A 26695-nucleotide genomic window follows, 5' to 3' on the forward strand; every position below is an offset into this window, starting at 1 on the left:
CTATGATGCGAAACAATCAACAGTCTTCTGACCAAGTGTTGCCAAACTCTGAACTTCATATTTGTCCTCTGACGTCGTTTCCCTTCTAGCGTCGGAGGCGAAGAGCCAGCGTTTGTCTCTAAATGTCCCACATCATCTCAGAGGAAACAATCAGAGTTTGTAAACAAACCATTTCTTACTTCCTGTTGTTCAGGGAGGTCGAGATCTTACGACTGCGCCGCGATTTTAACTTAATTCTCGTCACCATAAAACGTCAGAGCATCCAAACGACAAAAGACAAAACGCAACAAATTAAGAATGTGTAACGAAGTTCATCATTAGTCTTTATAACTGAATGAGCTGGAGCTCTTAAAGTGGACAAGGAGCCATTCACTGTGTCTCCTCATCTGAAGTGAGAGAGGCGAACAACTGGACGCCCTTTCAGTGACATTTAAAACACAATCAGTGCACCGCAACTTGTCCACATGTGAAAAAGAACAACACAATGAATGACCTTTCAGTGAAGCGAACACATGATGGAGAGCCCTTCGCTGAGGAGCTCCTGCCATGAAAGTGTCATGAGAGCTGGATACAGGTGTGTTTTCCTTACATCCTGATCATTGCTGCCTTTTCACCAAACACGCATCTTTGTTCTCAGCTAATGTGAGGGTGTCGAGTGTCCTTCACAGTTTTTCACCTCTCAGACCAACTTCTTTTTCCCTCATCAAGAAAACTAAACAGGTCTGAGCCACTTCCTGTGTTTGTTTGTATATTCTGCTGATTGATAAACTTTGTTCCAGACGCACGACTCATTACATGCAGATCATTGTGACATTTCCTGATCATGACCCTGAGCTGTATAAGATGATCGCTTCAGCCTTTAATGGCACCGATATCCTTTCTCTACAGCGCCACCCGATGGAGCAAATGCTTGATGGTAAAAAGAAAATTTGTCATATTGGATTTTTAGATGTGAGATCCTCAGGGGATTTATGTTTAAATGTAATCGTGAGTGTGTATGGTGGCTCCGCCTTCCTTCAACTTCCTTCCTCCAGGAGTCACAAATTCAGTTTTTATTTCAGTTATTTAAAGTCTTATCCAACATCAACTCACCGTATGTGCAAATATAGTTTCTAAATATTTACAGCTGTCTTCATAATAAATATAGGAATAATTATTATTTTATTTTCAAGATAGTGGGACTCTGCATGCGTGGTTCTATCAGACTGGTGACATGTTTTATTCCAAATAATAAATAAACAGCATACACGGATCAGCCACAACATTAAAACCCCCGACAGGACAAATAAAATAACATATTCAGTGTTCTACTGGGAAACTTTTGGACCTGACATTCATGTGGGTGTTACTTAGACATGTAGCACCCACCTAGACCAGACCAGACACCCCCCATCACACAGCAATGACACTCCTTGATGGCAGCAGTCATCCTCAGCAGGATGCAGCCTGACACAGACACACACACACGAAAACAATTTAGGAACAACTAAAAAAACATCAAAAACTGCACAGGGTGTTGACCTGGCCTCCTAGATCCTAAAATAATCAAGTATCTGTGGGATGAACTGGAAAAGCCTGATCCACAGAGGCCCCTCCCCTCAACCCATAGGACCCAAAGGCCCCCACTAAGTACATCCTGTTGCCAGACACCACACCCTCAGAAGGCCCATGTCCTTTCTCTGATGAGTTAGAATTGGTTTGGAGACACAACGGAGACCTACACAATATTAGGAAGGTGGTCATAATGTTATGACTGATCGGTGTATGTCATTTGAATGAAAGAAGACAGAATCACGGTTTCAAATTGATATTAATATTTATTTATTTGTTTGTGTAAACTTCATATTTGTATAAGTACAAAATAAAACAAAAATACGAATCTGGTGATATATACTCACTATATTTAATCTTCAAAACAAGATAAAGTTTTGTTGTGCTCCAAGTTGTATAATCAGACAATATTAAAATTTACATAATATTGATAAATTTCCTCTTGCGATACAATAAGTCAACGATAACGCTAATCGTCATTTGTTATGTTGCCGTCAGAGAGGATGCTGGGTAATGCAGTCTGGCAATCATGAGATTTACAGATTTACAGTAGTACCATAGAAATCAGATGGAGAAGTAGATATGAAGAATCAGGGACATCCGGCGACGAAGCGGTGAAGACTCGTCTCCGCTCTCTTCATCCTCTGAGGAGGAGGGAGGTGATTTGCTGCGGCAGCGTGTAGACGAGGAGGCCGACGAAGACCGCGAGGATGACGAGAATGAACACGGTGATGATATACTTCTTGTACTTCTTCCAGATGAGGAAGACGAAAGTCTTCAATGGGTTGACGAACCAGCCAAAGCTGGTGGTGGGACGGCTGCAGAGACGAGAAGAGACGGTTTACATCTGCTTTCACACTAGATTAAAATTTTCCTGTAAAATGTCTTCAGTGGAGAAAAATCCCTGTCATCGGAGGATTTGTTAGCTACTGACCAGCTAAGAAGTTTGCTAACTAACAGATATGCTGTGTCCACACCAGCTGAGCAAGAGGCCACAATTAATTTGAAGTGGCAGCCACAGATATGAAGGAACAAAGGAGCTACACGTCAAAGTTTTGTTTCACTGTTTAACTTAACTTAAGGAGGACGACATCCAACAACGAGCACATGAGCAACATACTGCTGTCATTCGCAGTAATGCTAAAGAAGAAAATTGACGACACCTAGTGCAGCAGGTACGTCTCATGGAATCACAAGTTTTTCGAATATGAATAAACTTTGTGTGCTCTGACCAGACTTTTATTATGTGTGTGCGTGTGTGTGTGTGTGTGTGTGTGTGTGTGTGTGTGTGTGTGTGTGTGTGTGTGTGTTTGGATAATGTACTTTGGTTTGTCCAGGGGCTCCGGCTCCTTGCGGGCCTTCCCCACAGGGTTGGCCTCGGCCTGCTCTAAGGTGACCAGCTGAAGTTCTGCCTCCACCTTCCCCTTCACACAAATACAAATTAAGTGTCAAACTGGAGTTTAAATTGGGAATTAACATTTTTATTGTGCTCTCAGGTAATATAAGCAATATAATCCCATATGTAGTTACTGCATCTTTGTTGGGCATCTTTATTATAAGGTTGATGTGTAATTTCGTACCATCAACAGGAAGGTGTTGCCCAAGCTGTCAGTGTACTGGATGTCCTCCTGTCTCAACTTGCTCCTCTTGTCCTTGGACTTTTTGCTCTTGCGTCCTTTCCTCTTGGCCTCCTCCCGCTCCTTCTCCTCCTTCTCAAAGTCCTCGGCCGTCTTCAGGCGGGTCAGCGGCCACCAGCCCCTCATCTTTTTTGCGCGAAAGATGGAGAAGCGAGGGCTGGCCCGGTCCTTCGCCATCTCGATTGTACACTTGCCGGACGTCTTGGACGGTCGCACCATGTCGTTGAGCCGAAACTCCATGGAGCCTGAGAGAGGAGGAGAACGGGTGGCTCTTAATGATTTCAAAAATAAAATTAAAATGCAAATAGCTGTTTGAGAGGGTGTGGACAATGACACAGGACCTGTCACGTTTCAGTGGTGGTCAGTAATCAGTAATATTTCAGAGTTTTAGAGCTGAGTGCCTCGCTGCATGTCTCACCCAGGAAGTCGTTGGCAGCGATGCGGTCGTAGTCCCACACCTGGAGCGTCAGAACAGCCGGCTGACGAAACTCTGACTCCTCCAGAGAGAAGATGGACTCCTTTTTCTTATACACCACCTCTTTCTACAGGAGCACAGGAGGAGGTTTATTTCAAAAACCTGACTCATAGAAACTATCAGGATTTTTTCTAGCCACGTTTCTTCCCTCATTACTTGTATATACCCTTGTTTTGGGTCGACATGTTCAGCAGTGTCGCTTTATCATTTTCTCTTCATTGAATTTTACATAATGAGCCCAATCAAACAGATTAAACACAAATTAACTTGTGTATATGTTTATCCAAGAAAACGACTGGTTGTTTCCACTCATGTAAAGAGGCTCAGGTGTCAGTCAGTGACTCTGATTAGCTACAAAGAAATAAATCTGGGTTTTGTCACAGTCTGTTTGTGGAAGTGCATCAGCCTAGACAGTGATTACAAGCGCTGACACAACCCCAACTCTCCGTTCTCAGTAGTTTCAGGAGTCAAAGTGAATTGCAGCTAAAAATGTAATTCATCCTCACAGTGGCGCTAGAGGAAGGGTCTTTAAAATCTAAAGGAGTCAAGCTCTCGGGAACAGCACATTTATATTCTGATCTCTTGCTGTGGAAACGTAAAATAACAGAAAAATACAAGGAGTTGCTGCATTTTTGCTTTATATAAACACATCATCTGGGATTCTTATGTTTGGACATTTAACTAAATAATTAATCATATAAATAATAATTTACAGCCTAAGAGAAAATAAAGTGAAGTAGAAATGTGGGCCATCAACTCGTCCAGGCGTGTGCGTGTGTTTGTGTACCTCAGTGGGAAGGTAGTCGAAGCGGAAAATAAACCTCCAGTTGAAGTTTCCTTCTCCAGTCAGAGAACTGAAGTGGACGTCAGTCTCCTGTTTGTCTGCTTCCAGTCCTTTTATCCAGCTGCACAGAGAACACAACAGAAGACTGAACCTCAGAGCCGATGGACACATAACGAAGGCAGACCAACAATAACTCTTCAACCTGACCAGTACCTGAATGCATCACTCTCCAACCTGCCTGTGATTCCTTTTTTTTCAGTTTCTATTCATTTTCAGTCTGTAACATCATAACCTATATCTTGCACTAGTATCACAATCAGATTCAATATGTAGCTTTAGTAAGATTACTGCTCTCCTCTCTCTCTTCTCTGTTTCTACCCGGCTGGCCTCAAGCACATGTTCTCTCCATACGAGCTGGGTTCTGCTCAAGGTTTGGTCCCGTTAAAAGGGAGCGTTTCCTTAACATCGCTGCCCTCATGCTGACTCAGGGCGTTTCAGGCTGGATTTTGTAAAGTGATGCTATACAAATGAAAAGGAATTAAACTGAATCATGTCTGAATCTGACCCTTTAACATAGATGTCCGAGGACGGTTCTCCTGTGAAAGGGTTGACATCGTCCAGAAACACGTCGTCCGTGTTCCAGATGATCACCCGCAGCTCGTACCTGTCGTCATGGAAACAAAGGTCACATATTGGAGCTACGTCTCTTCTCTGCTCTACTGTGCAGACAGTACAGTGTGGTGACTTACTGCTCGGGTAGGCGGGGCTTTATGTCCACAGGGGGTGGGGCCGGTATATCAGTGGGAAACATGTCCACCCACATGTGAAGGTAGCCCTGCAACATATACACACACACACACAAACACACACACACACACACACTGCTGAGGATGCTGAGTGATATCAGCCCTGGCGTGTTGTTCTGTATGGCCGTGTTGTGGTTACCTGGGGAAGTCCAGGATTGTCCTGGTTCATCAGAGACCTGATCTCCACGTGCTCGGGCACCAGAGGAATGGCTCCAGTGAGGAACTCACTCATCTCACCCCAGCGCCACAAAACGCTCAGGGCTGCATGCTCCTCCATCTCCGCCTCCTCCTCTGGAGACCGCTGGTTCTTCTTCAGTAGAGCTGACGACAACAACACAAACTGTTACAGCTTGTTAGTTTTGTTAGACCTGCTGTGTGAGGGGCAGCACGGTCACACCATTATTTTAGTATTAGCAGTGGCTACGGTCGAGTTAAGGCTCTTAAATTGTTAATTTTTGTTTCTACTTCCTGCTTCACTTTCAACTATAGAGACTGAAACTTTCACAGTAATTTACAAAGTCATACACATGTTTGTATCTCCCACCCTCCTCAGTTAACCTTTTCTTGATGTATTCCATCTTTATTAATCCAAAACAATCAATTTGAAAATTGTGGAGATGGTGAATCAGCTGGAAATACTGAAGCCGAAACACACAACTACCAAGTCGACCAATCACAGCTCTCGTACTCTGTGTCACTGCAGCGCGTAGTTACATTTCTGGAGCGGTGCATGTCACGTTATGGTCTACGCAGGGTCTGTGTAGGACTCTGCGCTGTCGCCTTAGATTCTGCCTCAACTTACCACAGACGTCTAAACTGCGTAAAACAGTTACTAGAATATGAGTAGTAGTGCATGATAACGTTTGTAGTACTTCCATCCTGTTCATTACGATGCTTCCGTATATAAAACGCTACCTTTCCGTCTGTCCTACCTTCAGGTACAGCATCTGGTGGTATCTTGAAGATCTTGTTGAGGACTTTGACCTCAGACGTTCTGTACTCTGGAGAAGGGATGTTGTTCTTCCTACAGAGCTCAGCTAAGATGGCTGACGGCTTCTTTGCGTCACGCCACACATTGTAACCGTCTCTGAAAAGAGAGACGCGGATTGATAAACATTTCTTTGAAAGGTTCTGGTACTAATATTGGGCTCAAATGTAGTTTTGATGATGCCCATAACTGCAATTCCTCAAATGTTCACCTGAGGTTGGCTCTCCAGGTGAGTCATTCTCCATAGAGCAGAAATAAACATGTTTTCAACCTGGTGTCATAGTGTCTACAAATTTATATATTTCTCCACTTGTACATTTAAATCATTAAGGAAGTTGTTGGGCATCGCCATCTTGGCAGTGCATGCTCAAAGACACCATATTAAGCTACAAAACTGCTCTTCAAGGAAACAATCGTGACAACATTGTCTACAGCTTATGGTTCCTTATTAATGTTGTTGTGTGTTGTAGTGTTGGTACTAACGTGTCGTAGTAAAGAGCCAGACCACAGGACGCTCGGTGGCGGCTGTAGAACCGGTTCTCCAGGTCAACACGTGTCTCGCCGATAATGTCATCGGCTCCCACAAGATCATGGTCCATGATCTTGATGATCAGCTCCGTTTCCAGCGGGAAAGACACTGTGAGCTCAAACACCCTGAAAGACAGGGTCAGAAAGACAGAGTCAGACAGTTGGAGACAGCTGGACAGATGGTCAGACAGATAGGTACTGACTCTCCGAATGTCGGGTTGAGTTGTTTGGGGATGTAACGATCTTTGGAGTCCATATGCTGCTCTCCCACCTGCACCACGATGTACGGGTCGGCTTTACCGTTTGGGTCTGTGGGAGACAAGCTGGTGGCCTGCAGGACACAAAAGAGACCACAGATCAGACCGGACGTAGAATATAAAGAGTACACCAGTGCGGTCTATACACATTTATAGAAGAATCTGGTCGTATACCTTGACGATGTAGACTCGGACTAAGACTTTGATCGGTGTGTTTTTGGGGATTCCATTGGTGATCTGACAAGTGGTGTCCTCTGCATCTCTGGGATCAATCGGAAAAACTAGGAAGGATCCCTGAGGATGGAAGGTGGGAACAGTGAACGCCACAGCAGACTGAGAGACAGGCCGAGACAGACTGACAGACAGATCTCCGTTTAGATTACCTTGTATTTTCCCATCACCCTTTCCTCTTCGTCATCCTCGTCGTCGTCGTTGCTCGCTCTGCCTTTGTATAGATGGAAGACCTGCAGCCAGTCGTTAAACTGACTGAACTCTGACTCCAGATCACCTCCGTACAGCTGACACACAAACATCCTCATGTTATCAAGGAAACACTCAAAGCTGTTCAAATATTTTTACATACCTGCCCTGATCTAAACGTCAATAGGGAGCTATTTGGATTTTGTTTGTCTCTGGACATGATATAGAAGCTTTTTTTTCCTTTTAAATGAACCTAAGAAACCATCAGCCATCAGTTGTCCTGATCATCCTTTTATGAGGTGGACAGCACGTTTCCAACAGCTTCCATCACTGCCTGCTATGGGAACTCTTCTACAGCTGACAGAAAAGGTGCTACAAAACAAACAGTCTACCCCCCAAAAAAAACAGCAACTGCTTTTCTTCCTTGGAGGACGTTTACCTGAGCAGGTGCAGGAGCAGGTCATCATAAATCATGGAGGACACACCTAAACTGTTCAGCCTCAGAGCCAGAACAACAAGGCTAAACAAACAAAGTGACTTCCCAGAGGCTGTGAGGATTACAAACCCCAGGACATAAATCTTTTGCAATTTTGTTTTACTGCAGTTTTTTTTAATACTGCTTGGTATGCATTCTAGTTATTTATTATTCATTTATTTATTATATACTTTCAGGTTTTCAGTGGTTTTCGTGTGGCCTCTGCCTTGTCACCAAATAATTTTATAGTTTTTACTGGAATCCGAAAAGCACAGCTACAATGATCATTTTTGTCAGTGTAGAAAGGATTGGCCAGAAACTACCGTGACCTCACACCTTTAGTGTGGCGATCGGCTTGCGTTTTGGAGGATCGACCTCCTGCACCACAGTTTCCTCCTCCTCTTCTTCGATGTTTGCCATGGTCAGATTCGCCCCGTCTGTGCAAAGAGGAAAACTTTATTAACACACCTATGTTGACAGCTTTGTATCTACATATTTACCAAGATGTTATGTCTGTAGACAGACCCTGTGTCAACATGTTTGCTCCCTCCGTGATGCACAAGGTAAAGTCTAAACACCAGCCAACACATGTGGCTGCCACACTAACAGCCATTTGGTGCATTTCGTTGGTGAAACAGTGATATTAAAAATCAGCCAATCAAGGGTTTTTTTTTTTAACTTTACAATATTATTATGGTTACTGTAATGATAAAGAGGCAGATATTTAAGGTTTCCCAATCCTTTCAATATGATGAGGAATTTATCACAGCAACATCTAGAGGACAGTTGAGGAACTACAACGGAGTAAAACAACTGGAAAATATCATCTGAATGTGTTTTTGCTCTAAAAATTAAACTAGAAATATTTGATGATTCTTTTTTAAAGGAAAATATCTCATAACCACAACCCAAAATTTCACAATAGGTACTGATCTGTACCTGTCTCTGCTTGTTCCTCCATCTCCTCAATTTCAGCAGCCTGCAAAAATAATGTATTACACATGTTGAGTTGATGTAAAAACTAAAAATCTTCATTTTCTTTCATAAAGCTAAAGTATGAACTGTAAAATAAAAAAAAAACAAAACCATTTTAACAAGTGTTATAAGTCATGATACTTTCTAAATGAAACCGTAAGATTATAAGATGTCGCTACCTTGATGAAAGAAACATTTGAAATGTGGTCTCATCATCAATACAAGATCACGGTGAGAAATTAACGCAACAGTGGATGGAAACAAATCTTGTGACATTGCAGAAGTTTCGAAACAATGCCACAGTGAATGCTGCTGTTATCAAAGCTAAAGGCGTTAATGTTTATCAGCTTTATTGAGACTGACAGACGGAAGGTAAATCATTTGTCTCACCTGCTTCTCCAGCTCCTCCAGTGAAGCGTAGTATTTGGACCACCAATCCAGCTCCTCCTTCTCTGGAAGCTCCTCTTCCAGCTCCTCTCCCTTCTTTATCAGCTTCTTCAGTGGCGACTAAAGGAGTTTTATATATTTACAACACACAAGTGTCAACATCATCTTGCCTTTTATGAGTGTATATTTAAAATCTGGCTTATTAATTAATACTAGATTAATATACATACAGTGACCAGCTTGATGGGTATGATGGGAATCCTCGACTGTTTGATCGCCAGGCCGCTGAGTGACATACTCTTCACTGACATCAGTGTGTTGATCTTCACTGATTTCTGTTTCGCTGGAGAGACACAAATAAATACTGTGTCTGTGAAACACTTCAGGAGAGAAGACAGAACTCTGCTGTGACAATTGTTCACTGTCAGCAGGTTCTCACCAGTTCAAAAGGCAGAAAATGATGAAAAAATAAATGAAGAAGAATGAACATGCAGTATCCTTCACAGGGGAGAGGTTATCTTACAATATACTTTTGTTACAAACACCCTGGATGTCATTTATGGCAGTAAGCAACTCATTTATTGAGCTAAGCTGAGCTACCAAGATACCAGGTTTCCATTTTTATCAAAGTAGGGTTTACTTTCTTTGCTGCTTCTTTGCTGCATCTTGATCAGATGCATGTAGATGTTTTTTTAAAAAAAAAAAAAAATTTTTTTTATTGCATCTATGCAAGGAAACAATTACATTAGCGACACTGTACTTCACTCTAGCTCTTTTCCACACTGACATGATCAAATCACAACTTGTTAAACATTAAAAATATCTGTCTGTACCAAAGCAAGCCGCTGATGCTAAGGTTAAGTAGCATTTGTTTTTTTTACCAGTGAGTCACAAAGACTTATGGCCATCAAAATACTGATGCACCCTGGTCGTGCTCCATCTATCTTCCTGTGAACACCACCTTCATACCTAGTCTTTTCGGCTCGTCCTCTTCCTCCTCCGGATCCACTTCATTCTGACGTGGGCCGTAGTCCATGAGGCTCTGGACCACATGGGACCCGACCAGAGCAAGCTGACCAAATGCCCTCCGCTCCACCACGAACACTGTGAGGGGAGGATGGAGGTAGCTCTGCTCAGGCAGCTCCTGATTAGACCGAACACAAAAAAAGGAGACGTTAGCTGCATCCCTGTTGTGGAAGGTGGTGGAAGTGGTAGTGTTTGGCAGATCCAGAAACTGACCACGTCGATGTAGCGGACCACTTCTTTGAAGTTTGGGTGAGCCTGGTAGCTCTCAATCTCCTCAGACTCCAGCTGCCGTCCTGCACACTCAATCTTCACCAGGGGGCGCTTCACCTCAAACAGCTGCACCCGCTTCAGCTCCCTCAAGCCCCAGAACAACACCTAAATACAAGAATTAGTCTGGGTCTGAAATCCCCAAAAACACGTACATCTACCTCCAAACAGACTGTGTGTAAGTGTCTTTGTGTCTGAACCTCAATCCTGAAAAGCTTCAGAACAGGTCGGATTCCCTTAGGGATGACGTAATAGTTCTGGTCATCCTCGTAGTTAAATTCCTGGGGATCCACGCTGTTGGGGAGACAAGGCTGCGGGGGAGGAAGATGATTCATTTGGTCAATAATTAAATTGTGTTTTGTATTTTTGTTGAAGTATATTTCTGGTTTATAACAACTCTGATGTTATTTTTGAAGCTTAATACGTGCATTTTTTGAGAAATTTGATCAGACGGGCATGCAATACAGTGAGTAATAATCCAAGAAAATGAGGTTTACACAACCACAATAAATGTAGCATGTCAAAACTGAAGTGGGAAGAAAGTGAAGTAATAAAGTTACTCCTTGAAGCTACATCCTATTTGCAGTCATCTAACTCGATGGTCCATTTCCTTTCTAACGTATTACATTAATTAGGCTTTTGTCCAAATGGTCTGTTTATTTTCCATCTTTCCAATGATAAGTGTCGTGCAGTTGATGGACTGATTGATGTCACCTCTCCAAACACAGAGTAGTCCAGCTCGATGAGCTCAAAGGCGGCCAGCAGCTCTCCAGCTGGGGCCTTCCCCATGTTGATGTCGTAGAAACGGAGGTGAGGCTTTTGGTAGTACTGCTCCACGGGTTTAAACTCTGGCTCCGCAAAAGCTCGACCCAGAGGCTTTGGACTGCCCTGCACGCAAACACACACACACACACACACACGTTCAGACACGTAGGCTGCCTTATAATAGAAACGGGAGCTAAATGTGCAGGACAATAGTATCACATTTTGTGTTCCTAACTTTTTTTTCTTCTTTTTTTATTTCCTTCATTGATCCCTCATGAGGAAATGATTTCTCTGCATTTGACCCATCTAGTCAAAGCAGTGTGTACTCTCAGGGCTTTGGGGGCAGTTTTGGGAGTTGGGTATTTGCTCAAGGAACCTCAGTCATGGACCTGCTTTTCTTAGTACTACTCCATGCCATCCTGGTGCTATAAGATGTATATAGTTAATGATATATAATAATATAATTTTCTCTGGCAAATGTAACAGCTGTTTTACTAATCAGCTTTGTTTGTTGGGAAAACGTATTTTGTCCATCAGTCCATTTGTCCAACCAGTAGCTAGTAGTTTGTCTGGAGTCTCTCTGTTGGGAACATGTCATCTGAGCATCGTGGAGTTGAATTTGTTTACAACAAAATGTCTCTGATTGGCTGTAGGACTATCCAGATTTTTCTCTAAAACGTTGGAAACGGTCCCTCTGATGAAATCAGAATGGTGTTTCATTAAGCAGTTTAGTATGTCGTAAACAGGATTTGAGCAGTGTTGCTATGGACATTACACCAGACAGAGACATAAATAATAAGGTATGTTATTTCATTGCAATTGAGAAAAAAAATCACAAGTTGCTGAATGATATGAAGAGAAGTGAGCTACTGTAAGACCTCTGATTAGACTTGATAGAGCTCTTGTATTTCCAATGTTTTATTTAAAGATTTGGATATTTTATAACAAAGTTTTTCCTCGTTTGGATTGACAAAACTCCTCCAGTTTAACAACTCCATAAGAAGTAACACGTCTGAGTATTACCACTGCGTCGTAGTCGTAGATGTTGATGATGATGAGGGGAGGGTCTTGCTGCAGCTCCTCTCTTGACCCCTCCAGCAAAACCCTGTCAAACACCAAACACTCACACCAGGCGGGAGAGAGAGTGTCTGACAGCATCTGAACACAAACACACACACCTGGTTAACAGCTGTATCACGTCTTAAAGGAGATATACGTCAGTAAGAGCTGGACCTACCCTGGTAACTTGGCACTGTGTAGAGAAGACCACCTTGGCAAAAGGGTCTGAGAGGCCGTCAGCATCTGCAGCCTTCAGGCCGCGCCCCTGGTACAGGTGACATCGTAGCTGGAAGTACCTGCTGTCTGCAAAGAGACATAGAGAGAGGTCAAGTCAGGAGAAGCAGACATTAAAGGAATTACTAGGCTTTTATTACAAAGAACAAACTCATCTGAATATGTTCCAACATAGCTGACTCACCCTGGCACGACAGGCTGAACGGAAGCTTCCTCCTCCCTCCCACAGGGACAACCCTCTGCTCCTCCACGTCCTCATCCTCATAGACCGGCTTGAACTCCTCTGGCAGGGAGGTGAGGGCCTCTTTACTGTACTTGACAGGGCCGAACCACAGGTAGACCTCCAGCTTCACGAAGACCTCACTTGCTGAACCTCCTGGTGACTACAAGAACAGACAGATGATTTGGATAGAAATTAAGAATTTTGGAGAAATTAAGAAAGATGAGAGCCGTTGATCTTATGATGAGTTCAGAGACAGTATATGGTAAACGTTGAGGATCACAAATGAGAACAGTTTGATTGACATGCATCGTGTGCAGTGATTAAAAAGCCCAAAGGTTAATTCGCTACTGAACTTGGGGGTCACATGCACATTTGTTTTGATGGAGTTGTGATAATGCATTTCACTTTATAATTTGTCAGACCTATTTGAGTTTCAAATGACTAGCGTCCATAAAGATTAGACACTCACCTGTAATTGGAGGAATGTTCTTCAATACAAAACTGAAGAAGCCATTTGGATGAGTTGTGAAAATTGCACACAATACATCATAGTATGCCTTATTACGTCGACGTCAGGTAATGCTCAGCCCTCATTAAGTGTTTAGACCCTTAACCAGAACTTTCTCCAGCTGGTGGGTTGGCAGTGGTGGTCATGTCCAGCTAATACCCTCTCTAATGCCAGAGCCAGCCAACATTCAGGCTGCCATCTTCCTCACCTGACCCCTCACCGCCTGATATTATACTCCGTTTTATCATTAACTACAGGGTGCAAGATGCAAATTCCTCGTTAGCTAGCCTGCTAATGATGCTGTATGGGGTTCTTGCTTTCCTTGCATCAATCTTGGTAAAGAACAGCAAGAAATCATTCATACATCACCTCTAATATAAGAACTTTACCTTCATGTAGAGGGTGGTGACTCGGCCGCAGTCCCGCCCCCGCTGCTCCTCCACCAATGAGAACAAGATGGAATAGGTAGGAATCCTGACGTAAGCCAATCGCTTCTTTCCGCTCAGTAACCAGAGAAAAGCATCGGGGATTGTATTCTGGGGCTGTAGAGAGTGTGATGTTGGGGAGAAGTTGTCAGAGCTCAGAAGAACTCTACGTAAGCTCTATATTTTTGACGTCCTTCTTGTGACATAACGTGATCTATCTGCAAATTTACTCTGACCTCTTCAGCGAGAATACGAAGCTTTTTGAGGATTTTCCTGCTATCCATCAACCGCTGTTTGGCCGACCGTCTTGTAATCCTCCGTCTGGCCCTCACTGCATGTCTGGCCACCAGGATCTGGATACAATCAGACACTAGGTCAGAAAGAGAGAAGCAAGTATGAAGCAAGAGAGATGTGTTTACCACCGACTCACCAGATTCTTCTTGATAAACTCTTTCCTGCATTTGTCCAAATTGTTGGGACGTGACTGAGATCTCCTGTCTGAGAAAACACTGAATTGTCTGAGAGAAAAAGACAAAGTGGGTGAACAAATCAAATCAAACTAGATGAAGCTACTCTAATGAAAACTTCAAAATGACGACACTAACTTGCAGGAGGCCACCAGCTCCAGCAGCACCTCGACCAAACGGTCCTTCGCTTTACTCCTCGGCCTCCTCAAGAGCATTTCCACCTCATTCAGACCAATCTCCTGAAAGAGGGTCGGAGAGTGTAGAGCACTGCAGGCATTGTCATTTTAAAAATTAGAAATCACTCGACTCTCACCAGCCTGTCGGCCATCTTGCTGAGCCAGTTTGCCTGATAGAGTCGAAAGCTGTGATCTTCAAACTGACTCCAGACAAACAGACAAGGCTTTGGTTTCACTGAGGGAGGCTGGAGCTGAAGACACTGGAAAGACCTTAGAGACACAGAGAGACAGTCAAACAGTACTGGTAAGAAGAGGAGTTAAAGGATCACTGCGTCTAAAACTACAAGTCTACAAACTAAACCTTGTGACAACAAAGAAAGTCATCCTCCAGCACCAGAGTGATTTAGAGAATAATGGCAGCCACTTTCTTGAGTCAGACTCTAGGAGAAGTCCAACACATAAATCAGGGATACTTTGGCCCTGTTCATCAGTCCGATCACAAGTGACAAGCTTAAAGTACAGATGTGAACCATAGACTGTAAAAAAGATGAACAACATTACAGCTTCAAAAGTGAAGCCAAGTAGCAAGCAAGTAGAGCTCCCCCTGGTGACTGGTTGTGGTGTAGGTCCACCTCCACCATGTTAGTGAATGAGACCTGGGCCAAACTAAAACGCCAAAGTACTCATCAAATAATTTTTGTTTTCAAGGATGGTTTCTGTCATTTTAGGCAGTTAATATAATGCTGATGTATATTCAAGTGTCATGATGATTGAGAACTGTCAATGACAACACTTGTTTGCACTTTGCAAATACATGCCCATGACAGATTGGGCCCTCTGTTGGGACGGTTTTGGCCCACAGAGCATTTGCTGTTTCCAACCTGTCTATGATACCTCTTATATTCGGATTTGTGCTTCTCTCTGACTCTCAGACGATGTTATTTGGAGCAGTCCCTCCCAGTACGGACACTAAATGTAATGAGGTGTTATTTTGTTGTTTTTTTTACCTGTCATACTCAGTGGGCTGGGGCCTCATAGCAGCAGACACAGATCTGTTCTCAGGTTCAGGACTTTGCAGTTCCTCTCTGTCCAGCTCGTCCTCTGATTCCAGCAGACCCTGCGACTCCTCATTCAGATCCTCCTGGCTCCTCCTCAGTTCTTCTCTGCTCCTTCTCAGCTCCTCCTTGCTCTGGCTCTTCTTAGGCCTCCCGATCTCCACCGCCTTCCCATAATTCCCTGGTAGAAACAGAACACTTGCTGGAGCACAGGGACGTTTGATGTTGGAAATAAAATGTGAAATCTGAAAGGTCGGGCTCAGGAGTGCCAATTAAGTCAATTATTCTCATAAAACATTATTTACCAATGGAGAGTTCAAAGCTCAGCGGTCTGGTTCCTACAGATGGGTCGATCATTGTGACTTCAAACAGAGACGCAAACAGCAGAAACTCTTCCTTCTCTCCCAGGAAACCCTAAAGACAAACAAGGAAAAAATGTGAGCTACAGGAACTACAGAAACTCTTGAAGATTTTCTTGAAGATGTTTCAACCAAGTGGCTTCTTCATTTCTAAGTAATTGGTGGGGAATTTAAGTCTTTATAAGGAACTGTCTGATCTGTGGATGGTGAAACGTACGTAACTAGTGTCTGTTACTCACCTGGTGATGGAAGGAAACTGTGAGCCTGTTTGTTTTCACCAATTAATGGTACCCTATCGACCTATTATTGGCTTCAACTTCGGCCTCAAGGTGTAAATGGTAGTAATACTTTTTTGGGGATAGATATTCAGACTATATTGTGGGTTGATGGAAAATTATATCTCAGCCCCGTGTTCAGAAAGCATTTTTGACATACTGTAAATAAAATGTGGACATTGTCCTTAAAGGAGTACCTTTAAACGTTGGTGGACATCCGAATCTGTGGGTTTGAAGTGAATGGGGATGTTGTGTTTATGGGGATACGGAGGTGGACTGAGTATCTGGCCATTAACAGACAAAATCTAAACTCTTGGATGAAGTCCAGTTGCTCTTGTTTCAGATTGTTTTTGCATACTCCCTGCTTTAGGGTGTAGATACAGTATATTTCAAACATTTAATGGTAATGGCTGATGACACTGACCTCAGGGAGAGGATGGATCTCCTCGATTTCCACTGTAACAGCCTCTGGTACCTCAACTGGCACCTCACCTGATTCTTCAGCCAACCCACTGGCAGCCTGAGATGCTAAGAAAGAAAGAAACCCATGTTTTGTTTTGTTTTTATTCTGCACTACTTTAATGCACAACTTAAATACCAGTCACTGATATATGTACAATATGTTTTATAGCAAAGCATGTAGCAATCAGTAGCAAAAAGTTGAAAGCTTTTGCTGTGAAGAAAAACTACCTTTTATACTTCTCTCTGTTAAACTACAGAAGGAACAAAACCTGTCACCTTATCAATATCAAGACAATAAAAACACAATCAGACAGCTCTGGAGTGTCTGTTTCTTCCATCCACCAATTATCTATTCCAGTTTATCCTCAGAAGAGGGCTTGAAGCTGTTTCATTAATTCACATATTAGATCTTGTTTGTCAGGCCAAAAACAAAATGCAAAAATATATGTACCATGACTTTCAGGAGCTTTTATAGGTGCACGCCAACAGTTACAATAAAAACATTTTAGATGTGGTGGTAGAAGATATTTTTGTTGTATTGGGAAACAGCCAGACCAGCCTTTCCTTTGTTTTCTGGTCTTGTCATGTATTTAACAACAGATGTGATACTTTTCCCGTAATTATTTTCTGACCTTCCATCTTGTCCTTCTTGCGGCTCTTCTTCTTCCTCAGTCCCAGTTTCCCTAGTGCCCCTTTCACCTTTAAGGACAAGAGCACACAAGAAATATATCCACAGAACGGTTAATGAGATCTTATTTAATGTGACTGTTGTCAAAGAAAGTCAGTTGACCCTTTGTTGGTCTACTGATTGGTCTGCTGAGCACCAACCAGAGGACTCCTACCATTTGCCAAGTCTCGACTGCTTGTGTTCCTGTTGCATAGACAAACAATGGCCATACACGAGTCCTTTTCTTATAGAAAAACGTTTGAAACCTGTAATAAGAGTCTAGGGATAATGTGAAGGTGAGACAGCTAATGTTAGCAACTGGACTAACACTGGAAAAATTACTAGTCTTTCGACTATATGTTGCACCCATACTTGTACATATAGCGTTAGCTTCATGTTATCTCTACGCTCTTATAAGAGAGAGCTTTTTTCTGTGGCAATGGAGCCCTGGATTGTTATTGTTTGTCTGACCTTACAACGGAGTCCTTTGGTTGACAGTCAGCAGACCAATCAGAAGAATACCAACAAAAGGTCAGTCTAACTTCCAACAGGAAATAAATCCTGATAAATGTATGTGTAGCTCAATTCTTTTGAGTGTTAACTTGTATGTACCTTAACTACGCTAACAGGCGCTGTTTCTATGGGTAAGGTGGAGGGGGAATAGTAAACCTCCATGGAGAGAGCAAGGAGGATTCGGCCACGGTAGAAGATCCCTTCACCTAGACCCTCGTTCAAAGCCTAGAGAGAAGAGAGAAGGAGGTTAGTCTGGATTTAGATGATTTTAATCCTGCGCAAGCTGAACAGACTCTTTAAGAAGAAATTCGTAAATTCACGGAATTGTTGGTCATTGTGAGAGAACAGCAAGTCAGAAAAATGTCTGAGCTTTGGCTCAGCAGAGAGCAGGTTGTCCATGAACCAGAATGTGAGGGGAATACTTTTTAGATGAGCTTTAGATGTAGTGGTAGAGTGGATTTTCATTGCATTTAGACAAAGCCAGCCCAGTTTCTCATTGTTTTTAATCCATGTACTAAACTAAGATAATTGGCTGCTGCTGAGTTTACCTGGTGAATATCTCCAAGAGTGGAGTTCTGAGGAGAACCATATAGATTAACCCAGCTTGGCCCAAAGGTTGGATTAAACCCTGTAGAAAAAAAGACAGACAAATATTTAACTTTGGCCACAGAATAAAACAGGACAACTTCTTACTTTGTGAGATCTTTGTGTAAACTCTAAGTCTTACCATTCCTGGTAGGGTCAGAAATCTGCTGCAGGTCTAGAAAGTGTGTTGCCAGGGCGATGTCTCCCATCTTGGCATCATCGAGGATCTGGACTTTGATCCGCCGAGCCAGAGGAGGAAACTGCTCGATGAAGGAGATCTCCTCGTTCCAAACTGGACTGCTGGTGGCACTAGCGACTGACGTTTCCCCCTGAATACCACAACAAATACTGCAGATTAAGCAACTCAAATTAGGATGAAATTTGCCACCTAACATTTTGAAAAAAATAATTTACTCTCTCTATCTCTCTTTTCTCAGTCAATTTTTAAACCAGCTGCTGCTGACAACAGAACTTTGTTGTCCAGTCCACTGCCAAACAACATAGTGTTTGCATCTGAGTACCTGCTGTCCAGCAAAGGTGACCTGCACATAGGGATCAATGAATACAGCCCGATCAGAGACGGTCATCTTAGCCATCAGCCCTGCCTCCATGGTGGGCAGACCTTCGGCTCTGTAGACACGGACTCGGAACCGAGCCCATGGGCGCTCAGAAGGCATACCACGAGGAAGCAGAAGGTTCCTGTAAAAAAAAAAGGAAAAAAAAAGTATGAACCCTTGTCATGATGTATGGATGTAGTGAGTGGAGATTTAGGGTCATAATACCTCACAAATCAGATATTTTTAAAAGGATAATATTGATTATCTTCGTATGCATAGACATGGACAGTTGTAAAATTTGGAGTTCCTCAGGGCTCAATCCTAGATCCACTACATTATTGGGGTGAACCAAGTTGATCTGGTCTTGTTGAGTCATGATTTCTACTGTCACATCTTGTGTTTTTACTAACTTTTCAATGTCCTCATTGGCAGATGAGGAGGATGATCGCAGAGTGGGCATGCTCAGAGTGTCTCCCTTCATCAGCACATTGAGGGAGGCCTTGACGTAACCCTTGATCCCTGACTTCGTGTCTCCCGGGTCGGTCAGTGGAGCCCACTTCTGGTAGAAGCGATGGTCTGGAGATTAAGAGATGCCAGTCAACACTCAAGTATTTAGACCACTACAAGGGAATGTGAGCTGCTCTAATACCTGGCTGACTGTACACGGTGGAGACGTCAATTTTAAATGTTCCAATGTGGGTCATCAGGAAGGCGAGAGTCCGTCTGTGGAACACCTGGAAGGAGATAAGATGGTAGGAGTTCACTCCCAGATGCTCCCAGATCTCACACCATGGTGACAGCAGTAGAAAGCGAAGAAGATAAAGAACTGTAGGACTGACCTTTATTTCTATGGCTTTGTCAAAGAAGATTGTGGGGTAGTCCTGAAACTCAAACTGGAAGTTCTGAAAGAGCAAAAGACAGGAGATGACTCTACTTTATTCTACTATAATGTCTCCCATACATTGCTAACGACTCCCACTCTACTTCCTTGTACTGTGCTGTAATATAAATATTCTGAGCTGTATTATATTCCTCTTTCCCCTCCACCCTGCTGGTACCTCGTTGTAGAAGGGGCAGTTGGTGGATTTCTGTGTCGCTGTGTTTTTTTTCTGACCTCCCACTCTGATGAAAACTGCAGGGTTGATGTTCACTCCAACCAGCTTCTGAGCCTCCAGGATGTTCACATTCACCTGTACACACACAGTTTAGCTTCACGGTTCTTATAATGTACAATGGTAAATGACTGATGATGATTTTTGAGGAAGTCCAGTCCATCACTAACCAAATTAGGGGATATTGACAAAATGTTTTTTTGTTGTCCAAAGTATGAACTAAATAACCCAAATAAAAACAAATGATAATTCTCACATCGCATCTTGTCATCTGTTACATTTTAACATAACTGAGAAGAGACCTTAAGGATCGACGGAAACTATTCAGCCTGAGAATGACTGGGAGATCCTCCCGAAGTTTATACATTGGGACCTGAATAAAATGGATGTATGTGTGAACTCACCTGGAAGCTCTTGATTGTGGGCATCGCTGCAGCAGCGCTTCTGGTCAACGGCCTACAACGACTACACAGAGACAAACACATCTGATTAGTTTTACTCCACAGTGAGTTAGAGGCAGAAGATAGTAGACAGTTGACTGACCTCAGAATAGGAGTGAAGATTATGCTAGAAACCTCAAAGTCCATCAAGTCTTCATCATAGTCATCATCATCATCATCATCATCGTCCCCCGTCCGGACCAGACTCCGCCCCAGGCGCCGAGTCTCTCTGTCCAGCTGATCCGGGCGGGCGACCGGCAGCCGACTACCAGGAAAACATGAGATGCTGTAGTAGTCCTTGCATGATATTTATTCCAGTTATCATCATTGGACAAGTCAAAACATTTGGGGAAACCTTCTCAAATGATAAATTCAAAACAACGCAACAAAAAAATTAAGACGAAGCCAGGTGGAGCTCAATCATTCAATTTGGCAGTACTTACTAACTAAAAGTGCACAGGTGTTCACGGCACAATAAAAGGTTCTCCTGAAAAAACAGATCTCTCACTATGCTTAAAACACACTTAGAAGGAAAATTATGTGATCCTGAGCCTAACAATTCTTAGAAGTGCATGAGGTCTCTCCTCTCTAATTGAAGGGGACACCTAACCAGCATGAGTTACACATACACGTGTATCGATTTCTAAACATACGTATTTTTTACATTACTACAGAACTAGAAAACAGATTTTAAATTATATTATCAGGGCAGTGAATAACAGGTGGTTATGGAACAAGTAAATTCAAGGTAATACTGAGAAATGAATGGTACAGTGCAAGGAGGTCAAGGCAGATGGATGGATCTACAAAACATTAGCATAGGTCTGTGAATTTACAACAGGAACTTTGGGCTCAGAAAACCAAAAAAAAAAAAAAAAAAAAAAAAAAAGACTCTGGTCAAATGGGTTTAAATGAACAACTCAACCAGAGGGTCATTCATCACACGGTTTGCAGAAAACCAAGCATCAATGTCCAGTGTAGGTGTAAATTCTCACCTGTCAGGTTCATCAAATCCATCATTCCTGATGACCAGAGCTGATCTGAGGATGACCAAACAGTAAAAAACAAAGTATAAGGAAGAGACGGGGTTTCTCTGCATCACAGATTAAATACACTCAGGTTTCGGTTCAGCGTGATCTTACTCATCCTTGTCTTCAACCTTCAGGAAGTCGAGTCCCTCCCATTGTCCTGCTGTTCCCTCCAATGGATGATAGCGAATATCCAACTCTATATAGATCTTAAGAAAAAACAGAAACGTAACCAAAGTGGCTGCGACCACGATATATCTTATGGTGAAATGAGTGGGTACGCGTTTGTGTGTCCTTACATCAGTCAGGCTGTAGTTGGCATCAGTGAGCGGTTCCCGTAGCAACAACCTCCCAGAAGTAACAACATGCTGCAGACTGATGATCAGCTGACCGAGTAGTCTACACACACACAAACACACTTTTACTAAGACGTGTATGACAGCATATGTAGCTTGTCTATTTTTGAGTTGATTCTGTTTACAACAACACGGCTGCCATCAGAGAAGTGAGATATTTAGAGTCTGCTAGTCCATTGCAAAAGATATTCAAAGCAAATTAACTTCACACATAATTCATTGTATTGCTGAGTTTAAGATGTGTCTGCATGTGCATATATAGAGAGGTAAATGGGGCGTGGGTTTTCTTTCTTTCTTTCTTCTTGTTCGTTTCTTTTAACCTTGTTGGAATGTTTTATGTTGTGAACCTTGTGATGCCTTGTGAAGGTATGAAAAGAGCTACATAAAGCCGGTGAAAGGTTTGCATATCAGTATTTACAGAGATGATTAAACTAAATATTATTGGCAAAACTTTTAAGTAAATACCCATTAATTACAGTCATTTAAAAATTGCAAATACAAGCACATTGTAGATTTATCTGAATCACTTCAAAGTTTCAAAATGACTGAATGAATTTAAATAAAGTGAGCAAGTGCTAAGACAATTAATTATTTGATATGTTATGGGACAAAACATTAACCATTAATTGGTTTGTAAATTAAATTGAGCAATGCCCAATTAATTATGATTTCAAAAACATCAAACAACATTTGTTGTTTCAAGATTCTCATGTAATATTTCATTTGTTGTATATCACTGTAAACTGAGTCTTTAGATTGACAGGTGGTCAGATGATGTCGTCTTCAGCTCTGGTAAACCACGGTAAAAATATTTTTAAACATATTAAATAAACAGTATTTATTACAATTACAATATATAATATATAATTGATATTTTGTCATTACGAATGAATAAGGGGTGATGATTAAGGGTGGGTACGGTGCATCATTCATGTTTGTGAGGGCCGTCTCAAAGACAGAAAGACACACAGGTGTATGTGAGTGTGTGTTACCTGTTGGAGAAGACTTTGCTGCTGTTGTAAACACTGACGGACAAAACTTCATCACTGATCACTTTACCGTAGTGAGGCCAACGGAAATGCTGCATGAACACAGACACACAAAATTTAAATTACACAAAGACATTTGAACACACACAGGCATCTTTAGCTTTTAGGTGAGGTATGACAAAACGTTCAGTTCAAGGGTCTTTTTTAATCTTTTCCTGAGCTCTCGCCCATGTTTCACAGACTTCTTCCGCTAATGGAGGCGACTCGGTCGTTGTCTCATGATAACAGCCTGCTCTGTTATTAGCTGTTTTTGTCTTTACACAGAACATATTCCACTGCAACAATGAATCACTATGTGTTAGGGTTTGACACGCACACATGCACTTACCTGGTCACACCTGAAGAACAAACACCTGCCTGACTCGGTAGCAAGGAAATAAAACTCAGACATGCTCACGTCACACCGGGGTTACTGTTTTACATTATCAATCAACCCTGTTAATGTCAACACAGTGATAGTGATGTAAGGAAATGAAATGTAATATCACAATTATTTTGCTTTTTCCACTGTGCTGTTGCTGTTAGGTGGCAACTCATATTTACAACTCAATTCATGAACCATCACTTACAAGAGTAAATTTGCATTTTTCTTTCTTTTTTTGTTTTATCTGCAATTTTCCTTAAACACCACCGGCATGGACTGTTGCTTTCCCTTTGAGACTAGAAATGAACCTTAATATTTTCTTGATAGTTCTTGTTCGTCTGTTTCTGAGATGTCTTTATGTAAGCCTGACAAAAATGTACAAGATAGGATGTTAGCATGCTAATATAATGAAAGACGTTAGCATGTTTACACCATCCTTGTACCTTTATAATGTCATGCTAACTAAACTGTTAGCATGCTGTCACAACGGCTGTACTTTCATAATTAGTTGTTGGCAAAGATGTTAGCATGCTAATATGAAGCTTGTACTTTTATTATAAGTGTACCTGCATAATTAGCGTGCTATGATAGCTTTTAGGATGCTAATGTGAACCTAATATTTTTATAAATATGTGTGATAACAAAGATGTTAGCATGCTAATATTAATTTTGTACTTTCATACTAATGTAGTAGTTAATGATGTCAGTTAGTAATGTAGTAGCAGTCATGTAGTTTCATAATAAGCATGCTACTATGAACCACAACCTTTTATAATAACAATGCTAACATGATACTGTTGGAGCCTATCCCAGCTGTTATTGGGTGAGAGGCTGGGTACACCTGGTAACTACAGGTCACCAGTCTATCACAGGTTTAACACAGAGAGACAGACAACCATGCACACCTACACCTACGGCTAATTTAGAATCACTAATGAACCTAACTGGCATGTTTTGGAGGGTGGGAGGAAGTAAGAGTAGCCAGAGAGAACCCACAATGACACAGGGAAAACATGCAAACTCCACACACAAATACTTGAAAATCTAAAATGTGACCTGGTGATGCACATGTCAAGCTGGTAATTTGTAATGGTTGACGCTACACAACATGCTTTAAAGTCAATAAGATGCAGAGATTGAGGATCATGACATTGTTGTGATAACTCAGCCTACGTCAACCTTTAGTAGCCTATCGGCCCGCTTTGATTCATTTTGCTAGTAGCAGCAGAAGCTCAGACTCCATAAAATACAAAAGAATAATGTCCGCTGCAGGCGTGTGTGTGTTGAAGGAGCGGTTGCGTGTGTGTGCCCTGTAGGAGGGGTACGGTCTCTATCAGCTCAATTAAAATAGTTTCAATCTGAATCAGGCAAACAGCAGCAGCTAACTACTAAAACTGCTAATTTTCCTTGTGAGGGCTCCTTTCAGTTTAAAGCATTCTTCAACTCACTAAATATTCACCAAAACTTAGCTGTTAACCTTTAAAGTACCCTTTAAAGGTGTTACCATGCACTCTGAAATCTCAACAGTTCATCATCCTCACCTGTCTGTAAGTTTGAAACTTTGTTGATCAAGGGCGCACAGTCGGCATAATTACATACCAACAAAGCATTCATTAGGGGCCCCATGAAATAAATAAGAAAACAAAGACAGCCTACAATGTACAAACTTTTCTGTCTTGTGCTTGTTCGGACTGGGGGATATAACATGTACGTCTTTGCACAGGAACCTGGTGTATTAGGTTATTAGGTTTACTCACCTCATTGAAGATGGCCACATTCTCACACTGCAGGATTCTGGTTTTATGGGTGAAGCCTAAAAGACACAGTCACAGACGTTACCGTAGCAACTGCAATGATGCTTCAGACTCTTTGTTGTGTATGTAAACGTATCATATGTTGCACAATGATGCTGTTATTGTCATTGCCAGTGGATGTCAGAATACAGTATAGATTTGACACAGAACCATAAATTTGTCTTTATCAGCACATCCATTAAAAAAAAGCATCTTTTCACTTGCACTTAAATTTTAAGAATGAAATAAGATTGCTCTATAGTTTATACTAAACTACAGTTTATAGTTTGAATATAAAATAAATATGGGCTATAAACAGTCCTATATAAAAATACAAATTACAATAAAATGTTGCTGACACATCAATGCACCACACACCACTTAAGTTATAATAGTCTCAGAGCGATGTTCTACTTCACTGACTACTTTTACTTTTAGTACTTTAAGTACATTTGCCTGGTCATATTTGCAGACTTTTATTTACATAACATTTTCTAGAGCTTCCTTTCTTTTTGTACATTGAACTTGATGTGTTAGTATTTTTACTTAAGTAAAGGATCTGAAAAATGTCCCGACCCAAATATATCCTACATGTATCACCATGGTAACTGCTCCACATGAGTCCAGTAAGTCAACATAATATTTCTGTGCAGTTAAATGCTTTATTAATCATATAAACCACCTGGATTTGTTCATGATGTGGAAATTAAGTAGTGTAGAAACTTATTTCAAATCCTTTTCCTCATGCCTGCAGTCTAGAGCTGAAACAGTTTTGTGCTTCATTTGTCCTTCCCATCATGCAACTAATGTGATGGAGCCCTAAATCGCATAAATAGCAACTAAATTAAACTAAACTACACCATTTTCACTGTAATCTAGACAGTAATTTCACTTTCAACAAAAAACAAGCTCATATAGTAAAAGTAAATCAATAAAATACTATGATGCTTAATTAAGACATTAGAAGTGTGGTTTTTAACATTTACTTCCTGTTTCACCTTCCGCGATATTGATCTAACAGTAATAAAATAATAAAACAACACATGACTACTCTGAGACGTGCTTTCGAATGAAACACAATATAACGAGCTGTTAAAATGAGCTCCACACTGAACCATTAAAGCTGCTCCATGTTTACATTTGTTGCCACATGCTGCTGATTCCTCTGGATGTTAAAAATATTTTTTGAAGGACTTAAAAATTGAGAATTTTTGATGTGGTCATTTTACTCACTGTCAACACAAAGCTGGAAGCTCACTGCTGGCTAAAAAGAAGTAAGGACCAGGAAACCGTCCGCATACTTTTAGACAGGAGACAGCAGAGGACTAAAAGGATAGCCCACGGAGGAGACCTCTTACCTCTGAATTTGAGTTCCACCTTCCTGTCAGATCGTCCCGGCAGGTTGTAGATCTTCTTCAGATTCACAGTGATGGACATGATGACGCACGCCTCTCTGCGTGTCTACATGGCGTCTCTGTGAAGCCTGATCTCTCTTCAGCAGGTGGAAACTAAGTGCAGAGTGTAACTGTACACGGAGGCTTGTTTAAATGTGTGTGTGTGTGTGTGTGTGTGTGTGTGTGTCTGTTAGGGCAGGTCCTTTCCAATGTTTGAGAAAGCAAATAGAGTTGCTCAACTAGTTTCCTCCTT

The 26695-nt window shown here is 41.8% G+C and overlaps 1 protein-coding gene across 1 annotated transcript; it reads right to left on the reverse strand.

Annotated features, from left to right (window-relative positions):
• Positions 1 to 1797: 1797 nt before the first annotated feature.
• On the reverse strand, positions 1798 to 26562 carry fer1l4 (fer-1 like family member 4). The gene is made up of 49 exons (XM_047582161.1): positions 26407 to 26562; positions 25013 to 25068; positions 22835 to 22923; positions 21786 to 21885; positions 21601 to 21695; positions 21454 to 21498; positions 20562 to 20723; positions 20423 to 20483; positions 19965 to 20096; positions 19746 to 19808; positions 19556 to 19640; positions 19317 to 19482; positions 18871 to 19048; positions 18492 to 18678; positions 18313 to 18392; positions 17864 to 17989; positions 17217 to 17283; positions 16547 to 16650; positions 15794 to 15902; positions 15441 to 15669; positions 14571 to 14703; positions 14396 to 14496; positions 14221 to 14308; positions 14027 to 14143; positions 13755 to 13907; positions 12819 to 13017; positions 12579 to 12703; positions 12365 to 12499; positions 11291 to 11464; positions 10777 to 10887; positions 10523 to 10684; positions 10253 to 10427; positions 9514 to 9626; positions 9287 to 9403; positions 8861 to 8900; positions 8258 to 8358; positions 7410 to 7544; positions 7201 to 7320; positions 6973 to 7100; positions 6725 to 6895; positions 6186 to 6340; positions 5393 to 5574; positions 5197 to 5282; positions 5013 to 5111; positions 4451 to 4568; positions 3607 to 3730; positions 3132 to 3433; positions 2875 to 2975; positions 1798 to 2369 (listed from the first exon to the last, which is right to left on the reverse strand). The coding sequence occupies exons 1-49, from the start codon at positions 26483 to 26485 to the stop codon at positions 2189 to 2191; spliced, it is 6159 nt and encodes a 2052-aa protein (XP_047438117.1). The 5' UTR covers positions 26486 to 26562; the 3' UTR covers positions 1798 to 2188.
• Positions 26563 to 26695: the final 133 nt, after the last annotated feature.

The sequence above is a fragment of the Mugil cephalus genome, chromosome 4 (genome assembly GCF_022458985.1).
Source record: "Mugil cephalus isolate CIBA_MC_2020 chromosome 4, CIBA_Mcephalus_1.1, whole genome shotgun sequence".
NCBI lineage: Eukaryota > Metazoa > Chordata > Actinopteri > Mugiliformes > Mugilidae > Mugil > Mugil cephalus.

Excerpts from the sequence above, each read along its gene's own strand:
- fer1l4 (XM_047582161.1), bottom strand. The coding sequence starts at position 26,485 with ATGTCCATCACTGTGAATCTGAAGAAGATCTACAACCTGCCGGGACGA. Across the intron at positions 18,393-18,491 it reads TTCTGACCCTACCAGGAATG|GGTTTAATCCAACCTTTGGG; the intron begins GTAAGACTTAGA and ends TTTTTTCTACAG. Across the intron at positions 10,888-11,290 it reads ACTACTCTGTGTTTGGAGAG|CCTTGTCTCCCCAACAGCGT; the intron begins GTGACATCAATC and ends CCTCCCCCGCAG.